This window comes from Leptopilina heterotoma, unplaced genomic scaffold (assembly GCF_015476425.1).
Source record: "Leptopilina heterotoma isolate Lh14 unplaced genomic scaffold, ASM1547642v1 Lhet_178, whole genome shotgun sequence".
Classification (NCBI taxonomy): domain Eukaryota; kingdom Metazoa; phylum Arthropoda; class Insecta; order Hymenoptera; family Figitidae; genus Leptopilina; species Leptopilina heterotoma.
The window spans coordinates 53,642-74,062 of record NW_025110894.1 but is presented as its reverse complement, the minus strand read 5'-3'; the positions used below and the strand labels follow the sequence as shown (position 1 = coordinate 74,062).

The 20,421-nt window shown below is 26.8% G+C and overlaps 2 protein-coding genes across 2 annotated transcripts in view; one reads left to right on the top strand and one right to left on the bottom strand.

Annotated features, from left to right (window-relative positions):
- Positions 1 to 20,421, bottom strand: part of LOC122499893 (tyrosine-protein kinase Drl-like) — a 206,869-nt gene that overhangs the window by 145,023 nt on the left and 41,425 nt on the right. The gene's annotated exons all lie outside the window — the stretch shown is intronic.
- Positions 18,181 to 20,117, top strand: LOC122499894 (zinc finger BED domain-containing protein 4-like). Its single transcript, XM_043608470.1, has 3 exons — positions 18,181 to 18,649; positions 18,722 to 18,914; positions 19,295 to 20,117. The coding sequence occupies exons 1-3, from the start codon at positions 18,416 to 18,418 to the stop codon at positions 19,720 to 19,722; spliced, it is 855 nt and encodes a 284-aa protein (XP_043464405.1). The 5' UTR covers positions 18,181 to 18,415; the 3' UTR covers positions 19,723 to 20,117.

Genomic DNA, 20,421 nt, shown 5'->3' with positions numbered 1-20,421 from the left:
TTTGTATTTATTTTTGAAAAAGAGTATTTCACACTAGAGAGTTTAAATAGTCGAATTAAAGATTTTGATTTCGGAATATCGGAAAAAGCCGATAAACCTCCACAAATTTCCTTCAATAGATTAAAAAAAAGACTCAAATTAAAAATGTCCGCTTCAGAAATGCTTTGTTTCGTCCGATATTTTTCCTTAATAATAGGTGATTTGATCCCAGAAAATGACGACTATTGGAAATTGTACCTGTGTTTGAGACAAATTATTGACATTGTCACTTCGCCTAGAATTATTCGCCACCATGCCAAAATGTTAAAGGATTTAGTCAAAGAACACAACGAATTGTACATGCATCTTTTTAAAACGAATCTAAAACCTAAGTTTCACAATATGGTACACTATCCGCGAATTCTTTTAGAAAATGGACCAGTGATACATTTCTGGAGTATGCGTTACGAATCTCGGCATAGGCAAATAAAAGCAAACGCGCAATCAACAAGTTCGACTAAAAATCTTTTAAAAACGATTGCAATCAAACAAGCTCTACAATTCTGTGAGATGATTAACAATTTAAACTGCGAAAGTAATGTAAAAATACAAATCCAGGAAAGTAGCAATACCAAATATGAGAAAGAAATCAGCATTAATGGATTTTTTTATAAAGTTGGATCCTTCGTTGTAACCAACATAGATGGTATTGAAAAACAATTCGGAGAAGTCGTCGAAATTTTTGTAGAAAATGACGAAATTTACTTTCTCATTAAAATATATCGTGAAATAACGTTCTACGATCACTATCACGCTTACCTTGTTCACCACGAAAATAATGAATACAAAAAATTTAAACAAACAGATTTACCTGTTATCGCGCCTTGTTTGTCGACGGAAATTAAAAATATGCACCTTATTGCATCACGATACCTTTTATAAAATTGCTCTTTCAAATATCTTTTAATATTTGTATATAAATAAATGTTTGCATATATTAATGTAAGAATTTAATTATATTTTCAGTTAATAAAAATTTTATAAACAAATAATCAACTTTAAATTACATATTATTATTTGTATTATTATTAAAGCAACTTTTAATGTTAATAATATACTACAAATTATATAGAAGAATAAAATGATTTTTTTATGTCAGACAACAATTTTATGTTAGATTTTTATAGCAATTAAACTCAATCAACTTTTTTAACTTATAGCATTAATAATAAATTATCATAATAACCTTAAATTATTTCATACTTTAATAAACTCTATCAATTGTGTTTTATGTTAATAGAGATTTGATAACCTATGTCCTTTAAATAGGAGAAAAAGTAAATAATTTTCTGAAAATAGATAACTGCAAAGTGGTAAATTTATATAAAATAAGTTTAAAATTAATTAATATTTTCACTGACAATGAGGAAAAATTAATTAAAATTATAGAATTGATTATATCATATGATAGACAGAACTAAAAAATTTAATCAACCAAAATTTTGATTTAATTCAGTATATAATGTAATATAATGATAAAATGTAATTAAATATGTGTCATAAAGTTACTTTCTATTTTTCAGTTATTAGGTATAATAACATTATTCTTAAAATGTCGATTTTAAAATAAAACTCAAATATACATCCTAACATAACCTCATTTATTGCACATTATATATATATATATATCTTTCTCTTGTCATCGAGCATCGAGCAATGTCCCCCAATAAGGAAATACAGCTCGCCTCGAATCAGGGGTGCGCTGCGCGCTCCAGAAAAGTGTGTATAAAACTTCAGGGTTGAGTCGCGCAACGTGAATCGAAAATGTGCTGCAACGCGCCCTCTTTTTTCTCAGTGGATAACTTGTAGAAATTTTTAAAATTGAATTATTTAATAGGGTAGAGTGGGGTAAAAAAGCCATTTGAGTTTTATTTAAAAACTATTAAGCCGATTTATCAGCTGTTTAGAATATAAATACTATTAGGTAATACGCAACTTTTGAATCTAGTTTGAATGTTGTACCTAGATTAATATTGTTTTTATTGTAATTTTAATTTTTTGTTGCTTTTTTGAAAACATTTTGGTGAACTTTTCAAACATATTACAGTCTGATTAAGTGAACGAATAATAAAAGTAAATGTTTGTACATAAGGAGAAAAGTATACCGAAAACGTATACAATGTTGATTTTTGGAAATTGAACTGAATTAACAATTTATTTTTGCTTTTTTTAATAACTGGTCTTGGGTGTAAAAAAGCCAGGGCAAAAAATCCATTGAATATTTTGTGAAATTCACTTGTTTTCTATTTAAACTAACCTTCTTATTTTACAAAATTTCTCGTGTTTATTTAATAAAATTAATTAAACACGACGAAAAAGTAGTTCAAAGTGCATTAAAAAAATAAACAATGAATAAACGGTTGCAACGAAATATATTATCTGTGGTGAAACTTAAAGAGAACTTCTAAGAAAGGTACGAAAAATTGTCAGTGCAAATCGAAAACAGGTAAATTTAATATAATTTTCAATTTTGCTTGCTAAAAACTCTTTCATAATTATTAAAATATTTGTAAAATAAGACTATTTGTCATATAAATAAAGGAAAACTATAAAAATACCTAAATTGATAACATGTTTTGCTAAAATCGTAAAGTGGCTTTTTCACCCCACCAGGTGGTGCAAAAAAGCCACTTACAGTGCTTTCGTAAAACTCTTATAACTTAGTCCTTTCATGAGATAAAAATTATTTTCGTCAAGAATTTTCAAGCTTAAAAACAAAACTTTCAATAACAATTGGAAATTTGAGAAAAAAATTTTAAATACAGATTTTACAGCATCAAAAGTAAAAATGTGGCTTTTTTACCCCACTCTACCCTAATTTAAAATTTATATTTTATTAATTTATATAATATGCATATGAGCCATTCCATTATATTTCGACTAAAGTCGTTGCCGACTAATCTTAAAAAATTATAATATTTTACAGGAATAATTTTAAAGATATTAGGATCATCGAACAAAAAGAATTTTTTAAATATTTTTTATATTTATTGTAAAATAAGCATTTTATTATTATTGCCCAATTTTCGTAATGTTTCATTTTTCTGGGCAGAAGTTATTTACATTTTAAAATCGTGAAAATAAGCAAAGTGCCAGTTTTAATTGCTTACAGTAGAACCCCTGTTATCCGAGCTCGCTTTATCCGAGGCATAGAGTTATTAGAATAGAGTGCGCAAGCGACCAAAATGTTTCTTAGGCGCATAGACGGAGACAGCCATACGAAAAGAAGACCCCTTTCCTTTCTTTCTCTAATAACGCATGCGCGATAGTGAAACAGCTGATGCATCGAAACAACTGTTGCTTGCTTGCAATTATATTTTTCTTTTATTTACATGACAAATAAATAATTTAAAATAAATTTAAAATTAAAATAAAACATTTATAATATTTAAAACAATTTTTCATGCGATCTTTTAGACAAAAACCTAACCAAAAACTTTCATTCTTGCACATGCGCCAATAAACAAGGTAAGAAAAGGGGTCTACTTTCATGCTTTTGTCTCTTTCTATGCGCCTAAGAATGCCTCTCACGGTAAAAGGTATAACTCGCGCACTCTATTCTAATAACTCTATGATCCGAGGTGGCGTCAGAAGAGGAAATACCCAATTATCCGAGTGTTTCGACTGGCCTAGTTCGACTTATCCCTATTGAAAATCCCCATATGGGAAACCACATGGGAAACCACATGGGATCCTATGTCAAAAACCATGTAAAACCCTACTTTCATGAAGGAAACCACGTGGTTTACCATGTGGTTTCCCATGTCAAACCATATGGGAAATTGAGACAGGATTTTAGTTAGGAATAGACATGGGGAATTTGAACAGTTCATTTATGCATAAAACCATATCAAATCCCACATGTTTTTCCCAGTCAAATCCTAAACCGAATCCCATGTGAAAAACAGTATCATTTATTTATAATTATTTTCCCAAGTCAATCCCCAAGTGAAAAACAGTATCATTTATTTATAATGATTTTCCCATGTCAAATCCTAAACCAAATCCCATGTGAAAAACATTATCCGCCTTATTGAATATCCCTACATGGGAATCCACTTGGGATTTTACAAGGGATTTCACATAGGATTTTATATGGGAATTGACATAGCATTTCATGCAAGATTTCACCTAGGATTTAATGAGATATCACATAGTATTTTATTAAAGATCAAATGAAGAAATTTTCAAAGGATTAAAAATTATTTAATAAAAAATTAAATAATAAATAGTATTAGTGTTACAAGACATCAAAAAAGTAAAAAAACGATCATTTGAAACACGTCCTCTCTGCTACAGGTTCTCAGCTTTTATATACTTCCAGAATCGTCTCAACAGCGAGAGAAGTCACTTTCGCCACCTAGCGGTGAAAGTATAGGAGCGACAGTAATCTTTAACATTACTAAGGAAACCATGTGGAATACTACGTAGGATTCCATGTGGTTTCCTACGTGGGGATTTACATGGGATTTTACTTAGGAATTCATTTGGGAATTTATTTCTACTTAAATTAAAAATAAAAAAAAAATTAAAAAATTAAAAAATTAAAAAAATTAAAAAAAAAAAAAAAAAAATTAAATTAAAATTAAAAAAAGTAGAATAATTTTTGAAAAATTCTTGTTTTTTAATAAATTGATAAAGTTATTATGGAGTATGAATATAAAAGTCTTTTTCTCGTTTATCCTAGCGACTTTTTGAATAATAAAATGTTAAATTACATATGTGACCTGGTCTATGAAAAAAATCATACGTGTCAAAAAATCATTTTTTACTTTTTTGTTGATTCGGATAGAGTTTGAAACGCTCTTTAAGATGGTGAAAACCAAAAAGTCATAAGTTGATTAGAAATTTAAAAAAAAAAATTTTAAAGTCAAAAGAAACAAGAGTAAAAACACGAAAAAACTGATTTTTTTTATTATACAAATTAAAATAACGAAGACGATAATTTTTTATTATTTAGAAATGTTGACAGTTTCTTTGACAACTGTCAACAGTTAAAATTCAAATTTTATATCATATATTCGTAATCAACGACCTCAAAAACCTTATTACTGTCTTTTTTACAAAAAACGATCACTTTTTCGACAAGTTGACAGCTGTCAACTGTCAAATTGTCAATTTAACATCATATTCGTAATCAGTGACCTCGAAAACCCTTACAAACATGTGTCACTTATTTATACTTATTGTTGCTATTTAGAAAACTTAGATTTTTTTTCCTATGTTTGGGGAGTTTGTTATTAATTTATATAAACAATTATTTAAAAAGAAATTTCATTACTTGTATGTTTTTTATTTTGATACTGTGATCCACGGTGAAGAAAATAAGCCTAAATTGATTAAAAAATATTAATATTTAAAAAGTTACAAGGGTTTTTCTAAGTTAAACTTTAACTGCTGTTTTCTCGAAAATTTGTTTTCGCACGTAAGGTCCCTTTTCACTGTCCAGATTACATATACTAAAATAAAAGGCTGTGTATATAAATAGGGATCCGGTTGCTATTTTGCATGAAAATAAAGTAATGAAATGTTTTAATAAATAAAATAGATATAACTTTTACAGAATTTATAATTGAATAAATTTAAAATTAATAGGTAATTTTAAAAATAATTAAAAAAGTTTATATAAATGATAATTATGATATGAATAATATTAAAAAAGTAATATAATATTATTAATAATTAAATTTTTACGTGTCTTGATTATATTAGAAATTAAAGTAATATATGTAATAAGTATAAATTCTTTGTAATAATAGTCTAAAATTATTTTATAAGTAATTTATATTTCAAAAAATAATACTTAATATTCAATGTTTATTTAGTTCAAAATAATAATTTATATATTTGTTTAATATTAATAATAAATTAATTTTTTAAACTGTGATGAATCAGTTTTACATAGTAAAAATCTTTTATGAGTTTGAAATTTAGCGGGCGTACCGTGGTCGTAGTTTAATTCTATCGAATTATCGATATTCGTCGACCAGCAGACAATTTCAAGAATAACAGCAAATCGAGTTTAAGCATGTTTTGAACCAAGCAGCAACCAAAGTGTAAGTGTCTACCGGCAAGCGGTGTTTGTTATTTAATTTTAAAAAAATATTTTGATTATTAAGTGAGTGATAATTCATCTGTTTATTATTAGGGGAGACTGGGGTAAACCCACTCACTTTTTTTCAGATCGGTAAAAATCTAGGAAATTATTCTCTAAATCCAAGTTAATTTATATCATTTGAAAGCTTATGATTTCTACTAAAAAAATAAAAAAGAGTTTTTGATTTATCTTTTTTAGTTTTACTTAGAGAAACTTTTTAATAAACAAATACCAAATTTCGAAATCACAATTTTCCAGGGTAAACCCGCTCACTTTATCTTTTCAAGACGGAACAGTTTTATTTTTTAAATATTAAAATTCGTCTTATTCCCGTCTTAAGTATGATTTATTATTGATAATTAATGAGTTATATAAGCATTTCTATAAACAACAAATTGGTTTAATAAATAATGAACATAGATTTCATGAATTACAACTATGGATTTAAATAGTGTTATATTTTATTAAGAGAAAGTGAAATGTAGTTACAATTTTGGTTTTAATAAGTCATAAATTGTGTTATTGTTGAAATATAATACGTGAAATTATTTTATTCTAAATTTTAAATTAAAAACTAAGTGAGCGGGTTTACCCCGACTTCACGTGAGCGACTTTACCCCGAGTGTATTCCTCACATTTCAGAATAAATTTAATTAAATCTTTTTGAAATAAGATAAAACTATACATGTACTTCGAAAAAGGACATCCAATAGCAACAAAAAAAAATTTGCCAAATAAATTAAGACTCAAAAATAATGATCGAAAAACTTAAAAATCCAAAAAACGTTTTTTTTTATACCTCTAAAAACATTTGATTGCCTCTGATTCTATGTTGAATTCATGAAACTAAACGAAAGTTCGTTAATATAAGTTGAATGGTAAGTACTATTCACAGTATCAATATCTCCATCTTAAGTTGAGTTCATCGCGTTAAATCGCTGGTGAGCGGGTTTACCCTGTGCGCGGGTTTACCCCAGTCTCCCCTACTTATAGTCGTTGTAATTAATGCATATGTTTCATCCTCTATTTCCTCTAAGGGGTGAGTGCACCATAGTTGTGACCATTTTTGTAAAGTAAACAAATATATTTTTTTCTATATACATCCATTTACATTTTAAATTTAAATAATAATAATAAATATGTTTTTATATGTATTATCCTTTCCTAAAAAAGAAAGTTCGAGAAAAATCGAAGAACTAGCTCGAAACTCTATTTCTATTGAAACTCGGATTCTCTCGAAACTTTAGAGATATATCGATATTACGTCATCACAGAACTTTCTTAAAAAAGACTACGCACGCGTGAAATGCAGGATGACGTCAAACCAAGATAGAAAGATGGCCACTGTTTGTTTTCTTTTGGAATCTTATTTTATTTTCGGCAAATAATTGTTTTTTAATATTATATTATAAATAAAAGTTTATTAAATGTTTTTTAATTTTGTAATTTTTGGGCTGCGTCTACAATTGAAAAATAATGTGTTGAATGTGTTATGTTGTAGTATTTCTGGTTAGTGCTAAATGTACAAGGTATGCACTTTGTAAACAAATGTAACCTCACTAACTTAGTTATACTTAAGGGGGTATTCTGGTCTAGAGGCCTCAATTTTAAGGCGTTTTTCCGAGTGGGATAAAACAGAAAGTTTAACATTTTTAATATTTACTTTTTTTGCAAGTTGTTTATTAATGTTCAAAGAATACAGAAAACAATTAGGAAAAAAAATAATCAAAAATTTTAAAAGTTATGAACTGGTGAAGTGGGAATTGAAAAAAATTCTTGTTAACACAATAACTCAAAATATACTCAACCGATTTACTTCAAATTTTGCAGAAATGTTCTTTGTATATCTCTTTATGGTCGGAACCTTGGATTTTGAAAAATATTTTTTTTTACTATTTTTAAAAAATTTAAAAAAGTTAAAAAACAGAATCAAAAAACACCATTTTTTTTAAATAGTCGCCATTTTGCTAAAAAATTTTATTTTTTCTTTTCCAAGGTACCGATCATAGCGAAGCCTTTAATAATCAAGAATTTCTTTGAGTTTTTTATTTTAGAACATTACAAAAGTCTCCACACTGTCAACCAGTACGCACTTTCTTTTTTTCAGTCCCCACTTCATCAGTTTATAACTTTTAAATTTTTTTATTATTTTGTTTCCTAATTTTTTCTGTACTCTTTAAACATTAATAAACAACTTGCAAGAAAAGTAAATACTAAAAATGTTAAACTTTCTTTTTTATTCTACTCGGAAAAACGCCTGAAATTGAGGCCTATAGACCAGAATACTCCCTTAATCGGAACAAAACAAGTTTCTGTTGTTGTTGTTGCTGTGACCGACTAAAAATACAACAAAATAACCATATATATTATACGTATAAATAATAAATAAACATTTATTTGCTGAAGAATAAGTAAAAATTAAAAAAAACGTAGGGTAACAGTTTTTTTATTATTGTTTATAAACCAGTTTTCGTTCGAAGTGATATTTTAATGTTTTATTATTTTTGAACAAATATAATAATTTTTGAATTTTGACACAAACATTTTGTTTCAAAATTTATTTAAACAAATGAAATATGTTGTTTTTACACTTTTTTATCACAACAAAATCATAATTTAAAGGTAGGAATAACATGAAAAAGCAAATTACGTGTTAAAAATTTTAAAGAATAATTACGTGTTAAATGGAAAGTGGAAGCAACGTAGTCGACCGCGTAGCGGTCGACGGAGGCGCTAGTAAATATAAAATACAATGTACAAAAGGAAAATAATTCTAAATCAAGGTTGTAACAGGTCAGGGAAGTCAGGGAAAGTAGAATTGGTCAGGAAAATTGGGGAAACGTCAGGAATTTTTCTTGAAGTTCAAGTTTTTATTCTTTAATATATATTAATTGAAAAATTTTCGAATAATTGAGATTTCGTAAAATTAAATTGTAAATAAATGAATTTGGAAATTCTCAAAAAACTTTTTCAAAAATTGTTAAAAATAAATTTTAGTTACAAATTTTAGATTTGTCTGAAAATCAGGAAAAAGTTAGGGAAAAATAAATTTTTTGAGGCACTCCTGTTAATGCAAATATGTTAGGTTCTTACTGTAGTAACTCGACTTTGATTTCTTTGATTAATTCAGTTTTATACTTAAAAACAATTCTTTCAGGTACTCTGGTCGAAATAAAAGATGAAACTATTTTAAAACTTGGTGACAGTTTTTCATCCTTTGATGAAGTGAAACAAAAGATAGAGGAATTCCAAAGGACAACAAATACCAATTTTTCAATTCGAGATTCTTGCACTGCGAGTGGAAGTAAAAAAAAAAGAAATAAAAAGAGAAATCGACGAGAAACTTAAATATTACAGAATTAAATTCTGTTGTTCAAAGGGCGGGAAAAAATTCAAATCTAAGGGAAAGGGCGTACGAGAATCTGCGTAAGTAACTTTTTAATTTTTCATAATAACAATAATGCAATAATAAAAATTAATAGTAACTATTATTAATTATCATAATTAACAAATAATAATATAATATAACATAATATAACAAGGTTGCCACATGTCAGGAAATTAATGGAAAATAAAATTTTTAAGGGAAATGTCAGTGAATTTTATAAAAAGTGTACTTTTTTTATAAAACTCGCTGACATTTCCCTAAACAATTTAATTGTTTAATTTTAAAAATATCAAATTTTCAAAATTATTAAAACAGCTAGAAATTTTTTAAAATACTTATATTTATAAAAATTTTATTTAAAATTCTAAAAAAAATATGTTTTTTTTGAAATTTTATTTTTTAAAGAATACTGAATTTTATAAATTATTTAAATTTTTTAAAGTAATTTAAATTTCCAAAAATTCTATTTAAAATAATTGAATTTTTAATAACGTTTCTAGTATTTTTGGTTTCTGGTATACAATTTTATAATTTTAAATTAAATTTTTGTTTCTAAAAATTAAATTTTTTCATATCCCTTTGAATCCCTTTGAAATTTTTTTATAGGGTCAGGGAAGAAATACAAATTCTCACTGAAAATCAATGAAAAACGAAATCAAATTTATGTGTCAATTCTGTTATGAGGCATTATTCCTGAACTGCCCCAAAAATAAAAAAAAGTTCTTGGATTTCCTTTATACTTTGGAAATATGTTACCCTAGTAGGTACAGGTTACTACACCAATTTACAGGTCCAACCCCCCACCCCAATCAAAAGGGTGGGGGGTTGAAATTTCAGCTTCAACTCGAACATGCATTCTTTAAACATTTGTAGTTTCTACTTAAATTATTCAATTAAAAAAAGTAAGTAGTGTTTTAGAAATGTTTTTTTGTGTACTTTTAAAATATTTTATTTATATAATAAAAAAAAAATTTTTTTTGCAAAAATTTTTTAAAATAAATAGTTTTTTGCAATTTTGTGCAAGTTCGGTAGTTTTTATTTTCTTTTTAAAAATCTCAAATGAAAGCTTGGGAATTCCCCTAAAAGAAGATATAAGTCTGAAAATGGGCCGAAACAATTTGCCAAAGATATAGTGTAATAAGTAAAATTTGTCCGTCCGCTCGCGCACTCCAGCGCGATGAACAGTGGGATTTTTTTTTCAACTTACTATTGAAAATTGTCTAGAAACTACAAATTTTATCGGATGTTGATGTTCTTGATTTAAAATTACTAAGAGATCCATCAAAGTCGATTTTTGAATTTTTAATTGTTTATTTTTTTCTTGTTACTCAAAAATTTGACAAATTACAATATTTTTAGAAAAAATCTTGTTAGTTTTTTTATTTTTCCATTACACATGATCGAAATCAATTTAAATTAGTCTAGTATGACCACCGGACAATTAATAAAGCATAATACAATTTATTTAAATTGTTGCAAACAATGTTAATTAACAAATAGATTACTTCGGACCTTCTTCATAAAAAAAATTGGTTTTTTTGCAGACAAGTTTAAATTTATGTCTAATTTAGTAAAAAACTATTTTACAGTTAAAAATTATCATTAATATTAACAATTATATAAACAATAATTAACTTCCTTTGGTATTTGTAAACATTTTCGTCATTTTTTAAACTTTAAATATTTATATCATATGTACATTCTTTCAAAAACTTAAAAAATTTATTTGCTTAAACAATTACATTTGTTATAAACAAATTTTTCATTTTTAAACAAATAATTATCTTTTTTCATCAAACAAAATTTTTTCCTTTTTTATATTTACTATCATAAAAAAGAACTCCTTAATGAAATGGGAATACTATAAATTATTCATTTAATTTTAATAAACATTATAAGTTAAGAAATATTTAACTTTGTTCTTTTTTCACAGAAAAAATATATTTATTTATATGCATTTAAATGTAAACTGTTTTAACTGAATAATGGTTTACTTCATTAAAAATATAAATATTTCTTAACTTATAATGTTTATTAAAATTAAATGAATAATTTATAGTATTCCCATTTCATTAAGGAGTTCTTTTTTATGATAGTAAATATAAAAAAGGAAAAAATTTTGTTTGATGAAAAAAGATAATTATTTGTTTAAAAATGAAAAATTTGTTTATAACAAATGTAATTGTTTAAGCAAATAAATTTTTTAAGTTTTTGAAAGAATGTACATATGATATAAATATTTAAAGTTTAAAAAATGACGAAAATGTTTACAAATACCAAAGGAAGTTAATTATTGTTTATATAATTGTTAATATTAATGATAATTTTTAACTGTAAAATAGTTTTTTACTAAATTAGACATAAATTTAAACTTGTCTGCAAAAAAACCAATTTTTTTATGAAGAAGGTCCGAAGTAATCTATTTGTTAATTAACATTGTTTGCAACAATTTAAATAAATTGTATTATGTTTTATTAATTGTCCGGTGGTCATACTAGACTAATTTAAATTGATTTCGATCATGTGTAATGGAAAAATAAAAAAACTAACATGATTTTTTCTAAAAATATTGTAATTTGTCAAATTTTTGAGTAACAAGAAAAAAATAAACAATTAAAAATTCAAAAATCGACTTTGATGGATCTCTTAGTAATTTTAAATCAAGAACATCAACATCCGATAAAATTTGTAGTTTCTAGACAATTTTCAATAGTGAGTTGAAAAAAAATCCCACTGTTCATCGCGCTGGAGTGCGCGAGCGGACGGACAAATTTTACTTATTACACTATATCTTTGGCAAATTGTTTCGGCCCATTTTCAGACTTATATCTTCTTTTAGGGAAATTCCCAAGCTTTCATTTGAGATTATTAAAAAGAAAATAAAAACTACCGAACTTGCACAAAATTGCAAAAAACTATTTATTTTAAAAAATTTTTGCGAAAAAATTTTTTTTTCTATTATATAAATAAAATATTTTAAAAGTACACAAAAAAACATTTCTAAAACACTACTTACTTTTTTTAATTGAATAATTTAAGTAGAAACTACAAATGTTTAAAGAATGCATGTTCGAGTTGAAGCTGAAATTTCAACCACCCACCCTTTTGATTGAAGTGGGGGGTTGGACCTGTAAATTGGTGTAGTAACTTGTACCTACTAGGGTAACATATTTCCAAAGTATAAAGGAAATCCAAGAACTTTTTTTTATTTTTGGGGCAGTTCAGGAATAATGCCTCTTATATCAATTAATAATTTAAATAGTACCTACATCTTTTTATTTAATATAATTTAATATTTTTTAAGACACCGAATAAATAATAAAAGTTTAAAACAAAGTGTTCAGGTGAATTTTTAATAAAAAATATTTTGTTTATTAAATTATAAATTGATAAAAATATTACATAATTTTAAATGATAACAACTTTCCCGCGTAAACAAAAGTTAATAAAAATATCTATTAATTTTGTTCTAAAATCTGATCTATTATTGTTATATAGTATCTACGATTAACTTGATAAATTTTTACTTTTTGTTAAAAAGACAATTTTCAAAATGTGAGAAATTTTTGTATTACGTGTTCTAAAAACATTCACATATAATTAAATTCTTGCTTGAAATTTTACAAGAAATTTTTCCTACAATTTATTTCTATAATTTTATTTTTAGAATTGACCATTCATGGGTTTTTTTGGACTTTTTGCAACCAGTACCAAAGGATGATATTGTTAGTAACGTAGTTTCTCTAAATCCGAAATTTCACGTAAACGAAAACAGCCCAATTAAATTACACACACTACAATTAGAAGACATTCGAATCCCTCCTACGTTTAAACCAAGAGGAAGACCAAAGGGGTCAAAAAAGTTGAATGCAATTGGATTACCAAAAACAAGGAAGCAAAATCAGAATTTGGCTCCTGTTCAGTTAAAAGAAAAAAAATTTTCTGAAAAAAGTGATATCGAAAAAGCAAAAATTATATTAAAATGTTTTGTTTCTGATAAAATTGCTTCTAATGCAATTTTCGATAATTACAAAATAAGAGAAGAAGAGGTGGAAATAATGCCCAAACGCATTTCTAACAAAATTCTTCACGAAGATGTGGAGATTAAAAAATTTTCCAAATATTTCACCGAAGACGCTTTCTTGATAATAAAACAGATTAAAAAGCAGAAAGATTAAAATGTTGTTTGGGTGTGTCCGAAGTGTAAGGAAGAAATTAGGAGTCGAGAACCATCTGTAAATTGCGATTATTGTTTAGAGTGGTATCACATTAACTGTGTAAAATTTAATTCAAGTTCGAGTATTTGGAAATGTGATTTTTGTTAAACAACGTGTTTTTTTCTAAAAAATTAGTTTTACAAAACTTTAAATAAAAGTATTTTTTCAACTCCTTGATATATTTTTTCAATCATCAGCTCCATTTTTGTTTGCTTCCTAAACTATGAAATTACCACGAATTCTAATACAAAACCTACAATTTTTCCTAGTTCTGATAATAATTTCAATTTAAATAATGAAAATTATTACTTAGGAATTATTTAATAAACAATTTTACTAAAATATTTCAAAAGTAATTGAAGTTTAAGAGTTGCGTTTACAATTTTTATAAAAAGATGCACTTCAAAAAGTTTTAATTTAAAATTTTGTAAAATATTAATTTCGAATGAATTTAATCAGAAATTTTAAACAACTTAGATTTTTGAAAAATTTTAATAATTAAAATTTTTCTATAATTAATTAATTTGTTTAATATATAATTTAATTAATTAGTAAAGATACTGAATGTATAGAAGAATTTTTGTTAAAAACACTAAAAAATTGAATTTTGAAGAAGTTACAAATTATTGTAGAAATTCAATTATGTTCAAAAAATTTTTTTAAATCTGGTCTAAATTTTAATTTCCTTTGTAAATACATAATAAAATTATTCTCTGAAATTTAGTTACACTTTCAAAACTTGAATAAAAATATTGGGAAAATTTCAATTACTTTCAAAAATTTTTCTCATTTCACTGATTTTCAATATCTACATAAATATCTACATAATATCTATATTTTAATAAAATATTCCAGACGAATTCAATTATTTTTAAAAATTCTACGCAAACATTTCATTATTTTCAAAAATAATAAAAATTTCAAAGGAATTTAATTACTTCCCTGCTAAAAATAAAATCAGAAATAAAGAGAGAACGTCAGAAATTTTGATGTTTTGTGACTACTTTGACGATTCCTGAAGCTTTTGGTTAATTCTGACTAAAGGATTTTTCATGCTCCTGTTGAATCCTGATGTTTATGGGTTGTGATTATTGAGCATTGAAATCTTTTTTTTTATTTACAGCCCCTCACCGAAATATAGCCGGTAAATGTAAAGTACCGTTAAAACTTGAAATTTGTGCGTAGCCCTTTTTTGACAATAGAATTGCGGGTCTATTGTTACGAGGTTCGGGTCTCTAACCTAATTTTTATTGCTCAAAAGTTTTGCAATTTTAAAATTTCAAGTAAAATGAATATAAATTCAAAATCTAGAAATCTCCACAATTACAAATATCTAAAATTTATTATAAAAAACATTTTTTTAAGAAAACTGTAACGTATCTCGAAAACCGTAATTAACAATATTAAAGTCCGTATTCCGTTTGCATATATATATTTTGTCTGTTCGCTTTTAGTATGTCTGTTCGCCGTTAGAGGGAGCAAAACGCCCCCCGCTGCGAGGGCTACTTGGAATTGAGTCCCGAGCAACCTTCACAGCGGGGGTCGCTTGGACCCTCAAACCCTCATTAGGAAAAACTGCTAATTACTTTTTCTATAAAATATAAATTTTTTAAATAGTACCATTTTTTATTTTTCATTAACATATTTAAATTCCTTACTTTCTCACGATTTTATACATATGTTGTTTACCAAAAAAATGTTAAAATTTAAAGATTAAGTTAAATATTTATTTAATAATAGGTATGGTTTTTGGTAGAGTTAACTTCATTCTATGTATCTGGAAAAATAATAATTTTTTTTAATTTTAACATTTTTTGGTAAACAACATATGTATAGAATCGTAAGAAAGTAAGGAATTTAAATATGTTAATGAAAAATAAAAAATGTTACTTTTTAAAATATTTGTATTTTTATAGAAAAAGTCATTAACAGTTTTCCTTAATGAGGGTTTAAGGGTCCGAGCAATCCCCGCTGTGAGGGTTGCTCAGGACTAGGGATGGCAAAGTCGACTTCGACTTTCGACTAAAGTCGACTTTCCATTTTTAAAAGTCGACTTTTAGTGATCGACTTTCAATTTAATAAAGTCGACTAGAATCGACTTTGCAGTGTCGACTTTCGACTTTTAAGTTTTTTTCAAAACCAAAGCAAAATGACGCCGGATACGAAAACGGGTTCGGAAAAGTTGAGTTAGAAAAGGACAGAGATAATATCTGTCTATACTGCTAGAGAGAGACTACTCTGATTGGTCGGTCAAATCTACTCCATTATTCTACAACCCAGTATCAGTAACTGCACCCTGACCACTCGCTCGCTTTTAGGTTACATTGAAAATAGGACCTAAGGAAGTTTCTGCCGCGAATCGCGAAAAATCTTAAACAAAAGAGTGTCGTATAGTGAACAATTGAAAGTAAACATATTTATCATGTGCAGTGAATAAATTAATAGCCTAACGTCTTAGAAATAAAGATTAAAATATAATTTTAAACAATGGCACCAAGTGCTGTTTGGACATATTTTACAAAAATTGACAACAACACTAAAGTGAAATGCGGAAAATGTGGTAAAGAAATGAATTTCAACAATAGCACAACAACATTAGCAAATCACTTGAGAACAGCACATAAAATTACCATTGAAAGACAAATTCCTACAAATGTAAAAAGAATTCGGCTCTCTTCTGTAGATGAAGCAAACATAAATGTTAATCCTCTGTCTTCTCAATCTTCAGTTAATAAGGAGGTAAGATATCCATATTTACTTTAATAATTTGATGCAAGAAAGTTTTTGTTAAACAGTTGAGTACCTTACAAATAATTAATTTTAAAAAATACACTTAAAAATGTGATTTTACATGCTGTGTATGCGAGGGAAAGAACCTATTCTAAGCGTGACATTTTCACAGAATTTTTGTAATTTGATCTCATATAGAACAGTAAATTTACACGACTGAAAGGAGTAATTTTAAATTTAATTATTCAATTCCCAATAATCTGTAAAAATGACATTTTCAATTTGCGAGAAGAAAACCATCTCACAGTACGGTAAATTTAAATGGCGTTGCGAAATTCACCGGGTGATTTAAAATTGCTCTTCTCAGTACTGTAAATTTATAGAATCTTGTATTTCTAACCTCAAAATCTATTGCCACACTGACTGGAGTAAAATTACATAAATTTGTAACGAAATTCGTTAAAGAATCGTGTAATTATACTGTTCAAACAGCAAAATTTATACTTTTTTACAGTGTACGTTTAAAATAAATTTTTGTAGGTTATGGCGTCTGAAGCTTGTTCGGAAGTACAATCGGATTTCAATCAAGAAATAGTTAAGAAAGCATCTACATCTACATCTTCACCAATAATTTCTCCAGGACCAATGAATAAGTGTATGAACAACGTATTATCATTCTCAGGTATAAAAGCACAATCTGATTTTACTGATTTTAAATGAAAAACCTTAAAGCATGAGTCAATTTTGTTAGCGTGTAATGGACAAGTTTCGTGTGAATTCCCTTGCTTCAAAAAGCACACTTGTCCTGGTATCATTCTTTTCGTAATTTTAGAATTTTGTATACAGTTGTGCAATTAATAATAACATTTAAAATATAATACTAATAATCCTAATAATAATAATAGTAATAAAATAATAAAAATAATAATAGACAATTATAACTTTCTTTTAGCTGGTGGATACAGAGATATTGCCGCTACTAACGCATTGATTTTTATGATCGCTAAAGATGATATGCCATTGCGTACTCCTGAGCGTACTGGTTTTCGATATTTTGTAAAAAAATTACAACCACTTTTTCAAATTCCATCCGAATCGACTCTCACAAGAAGACTAGAAAATAAATATTGTGAATTGCGAGAACAATTTTCTTGTCTTTTGTCTCAATCACCATCAATTTGTTTAACTGCTGATATTTGGACTCACTCAAGTACAATGAAATCATATTTGGGAGTTACAGCTCACTTCTTAGTTGGTAAGAGTTATTTTTAGATATATTATCCTAAAACTATTTTAATTTTATTTTTTTTAATTTAACTATTTTAATTTTTTAAACTATTTTAATTTAAACTAAAAATATTTAAATTCTTCTCTGTGTTAACGTTTATATCTCTAAATCTGTTATAGGTATGGATATGCAGTCAATTGACCTTTGTGCAAAGCTTATTACAGATAGAAAAACAATCGTTAACCTTCGATGCATTTTCAAAGAAATTTGCCAAGAGTGGAAAATTAATTATGACAAAATTGTGGCTGTTCTAACCGATGGTGGAGCTAATATTGCTGGAGCTGTTCAAGAAGAGTTTGGTGCATCAAAGCACATCAGCTGTCTTGCTCATAAGATTAATAATATTGGTCAAGCATGTATTGATCTTCATGAGAAGAAGCTTCCTTCGGAAGAAACGAATTACAGTGAAGTTCCTGATAATGAAGAGGACTTAGACGATGAAATTAATGATGAACAATTAGCTGATTTAATATCGAAAACGAGTAACAATTTTATAAAACAGATTATTTTAAAAGTAAAGCGGATTGTACGATTTTTTAAAAAGAGCGAAATTGCTACTTCCAAATTAGAGAAACTGCAAATAGTCTAACGTTGAAAATAAAACAACGTTAAAATTAATTCAAGAGGTAAAAACAAGATGGAACTCTTGTTATGATATGTTGGAAAGGTTCCTCTTATTATCAGGATTTGTCACTGTTGTTTTGATGAATCTTCAGCGAAACAGAAGTTCAAAAAGTAAGCCTCCTATCATGTTGACTGCTGTAGAGTTGGAAATTATGCAGGAGGTAAAAGACGTGTTGAAACCACTTTGGCAGGTTACACTTGAAATGTCTTCCGAAAAAATTGTAACATTAAGCAAATGCATACCCCTGATCAATGCAATGAGATGCGTAAGTACAACTTAATATATAAATGTAAAATGAAAATTAGTAATATGCTAGTAAATTAAAATTTTTTTTCAGAAAATTAATGGAATCGAGACAAGAACTAAAGACGGTTTTAATTTTAAGAAAAAGTTACAATCTTTAGTTGAAGCAAAATTTTCAAACGTAGAGTTTGTAAAACCGTACTCAGCTGCGACTCTTCTTGATCCAAGGTTTAAAAAAGACGTATTCACTAACATAGTTGCTGCATCAAAAGCAGTAACACATATTGGTAAGAAATATTTTTATTTTAATTATTCTATTTTAAAACAAAAGTAATGTATGCATGTATGTATAGGCAAAGAAGGTACTTGATTTGATGTGTTGTTTTTGCCATTTAGTAATCCAATTAATGCAGTTATATATATCAAAAAATTAAATATTATTTTTAAAAATAACAAAATTATAAATTTAATAAAAATTTTTAAAAGAAATTTTAATTTTATATCTAAGAACTCGTATAACTCGAAAAATAGATATAAAGTTCTTCAAAAATATATTGATTTTAAAATATTTAAAATTACTTGTTTTAAAAATCGAACTCAATTTTATCTACTACATTAAACTATACAAGATTTAAGTGTGTTTTTATAAAAAAATGACTAATTTCAGGTTCATTGGTATCAGAATGTATTGGAGTTGATTCTAGAAATCTAGTTCAAAATTCTCAAAAAGTTTCAAGCTCAGAGGACAGTCTTTGGTTTGAATTTGACCAGTCAGTGAAAGATAAGGTCTTAAACGCTGATCAAGATGTTGCTGGTGGAATCCCAGTGGAAATGAGACAATATTTAAATAGACCCATCATTAATCGTATAGAAAATCCTAACCCGCTAGCTGCCTGGGCTGTTTTAAAAGGAGAATATCCTCATGTATATAAAGTGGCGCTTCAATTTCTACCGGTTTTAGCCACCTCTGTTCCAGCAGAGAGACTTTTCTCTCATACAGGGCTAATAGCGACAAAACTTAGAAATCGAATTTCTGGAAAGCACCTAGATCAACTAGTATTTATGCGTAGTTTGGACGAAAAATGGTTTAATTAGTTGTACTTAAAAAGATAATGTTTATAAATAAATGTTACATGTTTGATTATATGTATTACAAATATAATAAGTTAATTGCACAACATAATACAGTTTTTTATCCAAAAAAGTCGAAAAGTCGAAAAAAGTCGACTTTTTCTTATCGATCAGTCGACTTTAAAGTCGACTCAAACAGAGTCGATCGAAAAGTCGAAAGTCGACTTTCTGGTGAAGTCGAACAACCCTAACTCAGGACTCAGTTTTGACTTGGTGTGCCGTATGGTGGGGGAAGGCTTTTTTCCCTCACGGGACTAACTTGGACATCACTCCTTGTACACCCAGAGAAAAAAGTTATTTATTTTAACTAAAAGTGTATATTTAAGAAAAATTTATTTGTTGCAAATAAATATTTTATTTAAAATAAATAAACTAATATTTATTTCAAATAAATGCACTAATTAATCTAAAATAAAGAAATATATTTGCAATTTATGAAATAGTATATTTGTAGCAAATAAAAAATATATTTGATTCAAATAAATGTTTGTTTGACTTATAAGTAGACGCCTGCGCATATTGCATTGCTATAGTAAAACAATAAGATGTTTTGCTTTTAACAGTTTAACGCGTACAATTATAAGAGGTTTATTCATCATGAATAGTTAACAAATTTAATTGATTTAAGTACAGAATTTTTCTTTTTAAGTGAAAATTTTAATT

What these genes read in the sequence shown, in the direction of transcription:
- LOC122499894 (XM_043608470.1), top strand. Translation starts at nt 18,416, where the DNA reads ATGTTGGAAAGGTTCCTCTTATTATCAGGATTTGTCACTGTTGTTTTG. An exon ending in TGATCAATGCAATGAGATGC is followed by an intron (nt 18,650 to 18,721) that starts GTAAGTACAACT and finishes ATTTTTTTTCAG; the next exon opens with AAAATTAATGGAATCGAGAC. An exon ending in AAAAGCAGTAACACATATTG is followed by an intron (nt 18,915 to 19,294) that starts GTAAGAAATATT and finishes GACTAATTTCAG; the next exon opens with GTTCATTGGTATCAGAATGT.